The 7,736-nt window shown below is 39.6% G+C and overlaps 1 protein-coding gene across 1 annotated transcript; it reads right to left on the reverse strand.

Moving 5' to 3' along the window:
* Nucleotides 1-4,341: 4,341 nt before the first annotated feature.
* On the reverse strand, nucleotides 4,342-7,372 carry GPX2 (glutathione peroxidase 2). The gene is made up of 2 exons (XM_051977829.1): nucleotides 7,049-7,372; nucleotides 4,342-5,017 (listed from the first exon to the last, which is right to left on the reverse strand). The coding sequence occupies exons 1-2, from the start codon at nucleotides 7,268-7,270 to the stop codon at nucleotides 4,667-4,669; spliced, it is 573 nt and encodes a 190-aa protein (XP_051833789.1). The 5' UTR covers nucleotides 7,271-7,372; the 3' UTR covers nucleotides 4,342-4,666.
* Between the last annotated feature and the right edge of the window lie 364 nt (nucleotides 7,373-7,736).

Genomic DNA, 7,736 nt, shown 5'->3' on the forward strand with positions numbered 1-7,736 from the left:
CTTGTTATGTGTTTCTAAAGTAGTACAAAATGCACTTTTACAAAGTTAGAATAGATTTTCATATTTTATTATTTTAATGTTATTTGGTACAATAGGTCTGATGGAAAACTTCTTGAATCAAGGTTTAATGGAAGCCTGTTACAGTGAAAAGAACACTGCAATCAAATCCAGAGACTTGGATTCAAGCTTTGGTTCCATCCCTTAGTAATTTTGTGGCCTTGGGCAAATCACATATTTTCTGAACCTCAGTTTTCACCTCTTGAAAATGAGGAAATTATGCTAAATTATCTCTAAGGTTCCTTATATCTCTAAATATTCTGTAATCTGCTTTCTCTTCTACCAAGGTGAAAGGGATGATCAAGATAAAATCTCTGGCTTATTTTGTTTTGGGGACAAAAAGGAAAGGAAAGAAAAGAAAAGAAACTGGCAACCTCCTAGTCTTGGGGGTTCAAATGCATTTCAATATGCTTTTTTTTTTAGTGATAAAGTAGAATTGGGTATTGGAGCTCATTTCAGATTCACTCCAATTTTCAGGCATACTTTGTGAATGAGGGGAAATCACTTATTTGTTTCTTATAATGATGAGAATATTTGTCGGTGAAGATATGGGATGAAAAAAAGTTCTAGAATTTTATTTTATTTTTGTAAACAGGACAGGGGATTTGTATGAATGGGTACAAAATGAAATAAATAAAACCAAAAAGATCAATATGTACACAATGACTAAAATAGTGTAAAAAGAAGTTTGACTCCAAGTAACTGAAAAATTAATGAGTAATCAATCATTCAAGTCTGAGGACCTGGGTTCAAATGTCATGTCTGCTACTTTATCACTTTATATACTTTGGCAAATCACTTAACTACTATGGGCTCAATTTTCTTGTCAAATGAAGGGATTAGATTAAATTACTTCTGAGATATATTCCATCTCATCTATGATCCTGTGCTGTTTATAATAAAGAGGGATTAATAATAAATATTTGTTAAGTGCTTACTACGTGTCAAGCACTGTGCTAAGTGTTAGAGATAGAAAAAGAAGAAAGACAGCTCCTGCTCACAAGGAGCTTGCACTCTAATGGGGAAGGCAAATATATACAATGCAGTCTACATATAGGACAGATAGGAAATAACTAACAGAGGGAAAACACTAGAATTAAGAAGGGTTAGAGCAGAATAGTCTGCTATTGTATCTTATTCTATATCCTATAGATCAGGCTATTTTTTTTGCTAAATTTTTTTTCTTATTTACAAAGGAGTCACTCATGAACAAGAGGAGTAAGAGATTTTTTTCTTCCAGAAAAGACAAAAGAGATCAATAAAACATTTTTTAAAAACTAATCAGGACTTAAGAGTAATAAAAACAAACCTTTATAACACTTTAGTTTTTATAGAATCCTTTGTTCAATAGCCCTGACATAAGGTCTATAAATATTGTTTTCCCAGTTAATAATGAAGTAACTGAGGTTTAGAAAAGTTAAGTGATTTGTACTTATTGCATTGGCAATCCCATTGAATTCCAAATACTCCTTGGTATCCCACAGATGATAGATGTGCCTACTCTTCTCATAATCTAATTGCTAAGCTAAGTGCTAAAAAAAACTAGCACTGCTGACATATGGTAGAGGGGTTTGTCCTAATAAAATCTTAGGATCAGCATGCCAAAGTCTCATACAAGAAAATATGGCACTCCCAATAAGACCATAAAGTGAACTAGCTTTACTGATGCTTACAAAATGAAGTGCAAATAAAGAGAATGATGGAAACAAGCCAGATTTGCTGGGATCCTGGATAACATTTTACACTTTGCTGAGCCCACAAAGGCAATGAGATAGAAGTCATAGCCTTCTAAGGAACCTTTTCCTGTTCAAGCAGGTAGTAGCATAGAACACAGCATTCTAGCTGTAACTATTCTATAACACTAAGCTTGGAGAAGATTTATTGCTGAAGGGTTCAGAATGAGGATGTAGGATGCAGTGGTCATTTATTAGCTAAGAGCTCCAAACTGCATTCAGGCCAATTGTCAAAAAGTGTGTGTGTGGCAGGGGAGAGTATAAGATAAAAGAGGGATAATCAATTTACAATCAACTTACAAAACTTGGCCAGTTTAGGGCTTTACAGATGGTTATTGTGATGTCCTCCCTCTCCCCCCTCCCCGATACTTTTGGACCCAGTACAATCCAGAAATTGAATGTACTCCTAAGTTATGCCCCTGGATATTAGATGTTTTAGTGAAAACTAGAATACCTTCTCATAGGAGCAAATGAGTCTGGTTCTAGTCCAACAAAAATTAATTGAGTACTACTTATTGTTGTTCAGTCCTTAAGTCATGTCCAACTACATGCCATGAACTGTGTCCATGAGGTTTTCTTGACAAAGACACTGGAGTGGTTTGACATTTTCTTTTCCGATGTGTCCCCATCTTACAATAAGGAACTGACACAAATAGGAATTAAGTGATTTGGCCAGGTTCACATAGGTACTAAGTGTCTGAGGTCACATTAGAACTCAGATCTTCCTGAATCCAGGCCCGGTGGGTTATCCACTGCATCTCAGTTATTAAGCACTTCCTAAGGGCAAAACACCATATTAGTCTCCGGTGATAGAATGACAAAGATTACCTGTCTTGGAACTTCCATGGGAAGGGTGAATGTGGGGAAGAGCTGGCTAACATGTAAACAGATAAGATACAGGAGATTGGAAAAAGCACAAACTAGGGATCATGTTTCAAGAAGGGTAACATTCCACAAGCCGGGGGATCTCGGCTCAAATCACGATCTTTGTGCCTCATTTTGCCAGAATATAAGGTAAAGATAATTATTTATTTCCTCAGCCTTACTTCCTTCAAATCAATTATCTTTGATAAAACATCTTGTCAGTTGTTTTTATGGTTACAGAGTACTTTGCAAATGTTTTATTCTTCACCACAAATGGAAGAGAAAGTACTATTACTATCCCCATTTTGCAAATGAAATTGTCTCAAGTTAAATGTCTTGCCCCAATAGTCATAAAACAGTAGAAGATCGAGACTCTACTTCATATTATATGAATTATAGTTATGTCCATTCAAATGGTGACAACTATATCTAGAATTATATTGACTTCCTAAGTAAGAAAGAATAAAAGTGTAGTTTATCAGAAATTGACTTAGGCTGGGACACCAAAGAAGGGAATTAATGCATTAATGATAGAAAAATAAAATGGTGCCTCTGAGGCTCAGGGATCTAGCTTTCTTCATAGACTTTGTTGTTGAATTGTTTCAATCATATCTGATTCCCTGCGACCCCATTTGGGCATTTCTTGGCAAAGATAATGGATTGGTTTGCTATTTCTCCAGTTGATTTTACATATGAGGAAACTGAAGCAAATAGGGGTAAGTGACTTACCCAGGGTGACAAACTAGCTAGTGCCTTAGCTCTTCCTGATTCTAGGCCCCATGTAGCAAAATGGAGAATATGACTATGTGGAATTTGGTTTGATAAGATATCTGGCTTGTTCTAGTTCACAGTAATAAACTTTCTGTTGTAGGGATCCTTTCCCTTCCACCCTAATGGAAGAAATGACCAGCATAAGCATTCAAACCTAAACAAATTGTTATGACTCTAAGGTTAGGGACTAGAATATGAATTTAGGATTCTAAAGAGAAGCCTGACCAAGGGATGATGACAAGCTTTTTTTCTTAAGATGATTAAGAGGATAAAAGGCCTTTTGTTTTTCTCAAGCACCTTATCTTCCTGCTCTTAAAAAAAAAAAAAAATCAATAATAGCCAGCTAGGACAGCTAGATGGCACAGGGGATAGAGCTCTAGGCCTGGCATTAGGATACTCATCTTCATGAGTTCAAGTCCAATCTCAGATACTAGTTGTGTCATCCTGGGCAAGTTACTTACCTCTTTGCCTTAGTTTTCTCATTAAATGATCGGAAAAAAGCAAACCACTCCAGTATCTTTGCTAAGAAAACTCCAGGTGAAGTCATGACTGAACAACAAAATTTACTTTCTAAGAGTTTCTGGAGATTAGGAGTAGCTAATTGTCCCTAAAATCACCCCAATAGAGATGTATTCCTGATTATAGTTCTAGCTTTCTGGTGACCTTGGCCTAAAGAGTTTAAGGTCTTACTGTCTTTGTCTCTCTTAAAGCTTCTCCCCAGTTCTGAGGAAAAATCAAAGTGAAAGCTTTTGGCATTTCTAATGTCAAGCCCAACTTTTAACCAGTACATATTTCCCAATTCAGAGTTCTGCCTCCAGATAAGAGTTCTTATCAGGTGGTCGCTGAGATCTTCCACTTTACTTGCAATCTCTGCAGCTTTTCCTAGCTATTGAAGAAAAAGACACAAGAAATGTAGTATTTTTCACACCTGACCTTTATTGGATTCACTTAGTCTAGAATTCAAGCTTTTCACGACTTTCAAGCACCTTCCCTCAAGGGTTTAAGAAGATGCTATCATCCTGTGAAGAGCCAACCCAGACTTTGGAGTCCTGACTCATCCCCATAGGAGCATTGGGGAGCCAAAAGGGAACAGGTGGACAAGAAAGGAAAGAATGTTCCAATAATGGTACTGATCTTGGGCATCTCCTGAGTCTAGCATCCTGAGAGGAATGCTAGACTCTGGAAAAGGGAACTCTGAGGCTGGAATAGGGGGAGATGGGGATGTATACTGAGTAGCTCATCTATATGGCAACTTTGAGGAGACGCTTGATGTCTGGTTCGATATTGATGGTAGGGAAAGATCTGCTATATCGGCGGAAGGGCTCGCCCTCAGGCCCCACTAGGAACTTCTCAAAGTTCCAGGCAATATCTGAGCGACGCACAGGACTCCACATGATGAGCTTGGGGTCTGTCATAAGGGAGAATGGGTCGTCATCTGGGTAGGGGAGTTTGTCCTTCAGGTAGGCAAAAACAGGATGCTCATTCTGCCCATTCACCTCACACTTTTGGATAAGGACAAAGTTGGGCTGGAAGCCAGCCCCAGGGCGGACATACTTGAGACTGTTCAGGATCTCTTCATTCTGACAGTTTTCCTAGAAGGAAAAAAGGTGAAAATGAAATGGAGGATATATACAATGTCAGTTTTTCACATTCACATTCATATTCTCTTTCCTCCCTTTTTCCCTCTTCCCTTTCTCCCCACCTTTATATTCTCACCCCTCCTATCCACTCTTCTCCCCTTTGGGGTTTTTGCCTCATAGCAAACTTCTTAACTTCTTGCCTCTTATCACATACTTGTCTTGGAGTCCTTTATTATTTTGCCTTCCCATAACACATCCTTTGAACTTTTATAACTCCTTAATTGTCCCTTTACTGAATGAGGCAAACTTAGCTGTGCTGTTGGGGCCTAGTGTTTAAGAGAGAGAATTGACAGGGGAGGGGAGAAGAGGAAAAAGAGATTTCAAATCATCTTGTAATACTGCCTTCTCCATCTCTTATTACTATTGCTGCTCTTGTAAGTATTGAATATAGCCTCTTTCCCTGCCCAACAAGATGGGGACTTTCAAGAAACAGCATTTCTAGTCTCTTGCTCCTACCCCTCTGAGAACTGAACAGAGAGCAGGAAACTCTGATGTAGATAAATCTTACCCAGGAGTGCCTTTCTCAGGTCTCATTCTCAATAAAGTAATGGCAGGACAATGACAGTGAATAAATCACCTCCATATTGATTCACTGATTTCCCACAACAGATGGGATGAGTTAAATGGGACAGAAGGTACCGAATGTGTGTTTTGTAGAGACAGAAAGCAAAGAGGGTAAAGGCATATGGATACCTAATAATCCTTTTTGATGAAATGTTAGCTCTCTACCCAGCTTTGGAGGACGGCAGCCAGTTGTGCATTAACCTGTGTGCTTGTGCCCTCATTGACAACTTCATCCTCATCCTCAGCCAGCATTATGAAATAATGAATGATACCATGGAACTTTGAGGTACGGTCCTCCTAGGAAGGCACCTTTTCTCTTCTTTCTCCCTGTCAAGGAGTCAAGCTACTTCTGTTGCTTAGGAAAAGCCCTTCTCTCTGCCCTACTAGAGCCAATTAGTTCAGTCAGATCAGAACCATATCCCTATCATTTATCCCAAGTTAATTACTACTAGACGGCTTATCTCTTATGTTAATGTCTAGTTAACTGCTACACCATCATGGGCTCCATCCAACTGTTCACTCTTCAGAGGAATGATGGATGGGGGCTGAAGAAAGCAGCCTCTGGCCTATTCCTACTGCCATGGTCAGTTTAGTGATATAAATGTTGGCTACTTGTCTGAACCAACTTTTTTGGTTTTTATCTGCCCCTCTGGCTTCTCTATCTTCACATTACTATAGTTGAGATGTGGGGGCCTTGGCTGCTTTTCCTAATGAAAATGTTCATAAAAATTATATAAACCCTTATACTGATCCCCTCCACCTACTGTAAACTTGATTACTAACAAGCATTCGATATAAATAGTAATATTTGGTTTTTGTATACTTGATACTTTTTAGACTCAGTTCACATGCATTGGCATTGTTTCCCATTCTATAGATAAAGAAATTAAAGCTCCGAAAACTTTATCCCAATGTATAATACTTGATACTTTTTAAACTGAGTTCACATATATTAGCATAAAAAGCTTATTATTGCTGTTTCCCATTTTATAGATGAAAAAATTGAAGCTCAGAAAGCTTTATCTAGCCCAATGGCACATGGCTAAAGATAAATCCAACCCAAGACTCTAGAAACAGCAGTTCAATTTAGTTTTCTTTGTAATTAGTTTTCTATTATATCACATACCACTCTAACATTCTCACTTTTAGCCATTCACTTACCACATCAATGTGAATTTATGGTCATTGAGTGATCAGTTACAGACTAAGAATGATTTTCTTTTGTCCCCCCATGCTTTTTAGTAGACCAATCTAAATACCCAGAGACACCAACATGTTTGAGGGTATAGAACATGCACGTTTATATACAGTCCCTAATTCGTCTCATTTCTCCCATACCAACCACACACATCAGTTCCCCTGAGAAAGGAAGCAGGAGCCCAGGCCCATCTCATGGGCACCGTGCCCAGTGCCCCTCACCTGATGCCCAAACTGGTTGCAGGGGAAGCCAAGTATTACTAGGCGCCTCGGGAAGCGACACTGCAACTCGTTGAGCTGGGTGTAGTCCCGGGTGGTCGTGCCTCAGAGGGAGGCCACATTCTCGATAAGCACTGCCCGCCCCCGGAAAGTGCTGAAATCTATCTTCTCCCCTTCCAGGCTGGTAGCACTGAGGTCGTAGAAAGATTTGGCGATGTGAGCCATGGTGAGAAGGCAGAATGACTGCTGGGTGGGTGTGGTGCCTACTTAAAGGGCCTATTGAGGGTTGGGAGGGTAGGGAGGGAAAAGAGGAGGAACAGGAAAAAAGGGAGAGTCTGTCGTTTGAGGTTAGATGTTCCCAGAATGACTTAGCACAAATAATGTTATACCTGTAGGAGTAATCTGAGTAAATGCCAGTTATTTATAGCCTCTAAACAAAGTGCCTGCCCCACCCTGCCCTGCTTGGCAACCGAAGGGCTGATTTGTTATCTCTGAGTCTGTGTGAATAATTCAGTCTCTCTGCCCTGCCTTAGGAAACCAGAGCCCCCCTGAGTCTAATGGGGAGGAGGGAGGCAGGAAAGGTAGTGATGGCATAGCAGAAGCACCGGCTCCTGACTCTGCTCGGGGGTGCAGCTATTTCCAAGGACATCCAGTGCCCATCACATCCTAAAGAACATACACCAGCAGCTGT

The sequence above is a fragment of the Antechinus flavipes genome, chromosome 2 (assembly GCF_016432865.1).
Source record: "Antechinus flavipes isolate AdamAnt ecotype Samford, QLD, Australia chromosome 2, AdamAnt_v2, whole genome shotgun sequence".
In the NCBI taxonomy this organism is placed as follows: Eukaryota; Metazoa; Chordata; class Mammalia; order Dasyuromorphia; family Dasyuridae; genus Antechinus; species Antechinus flavipes.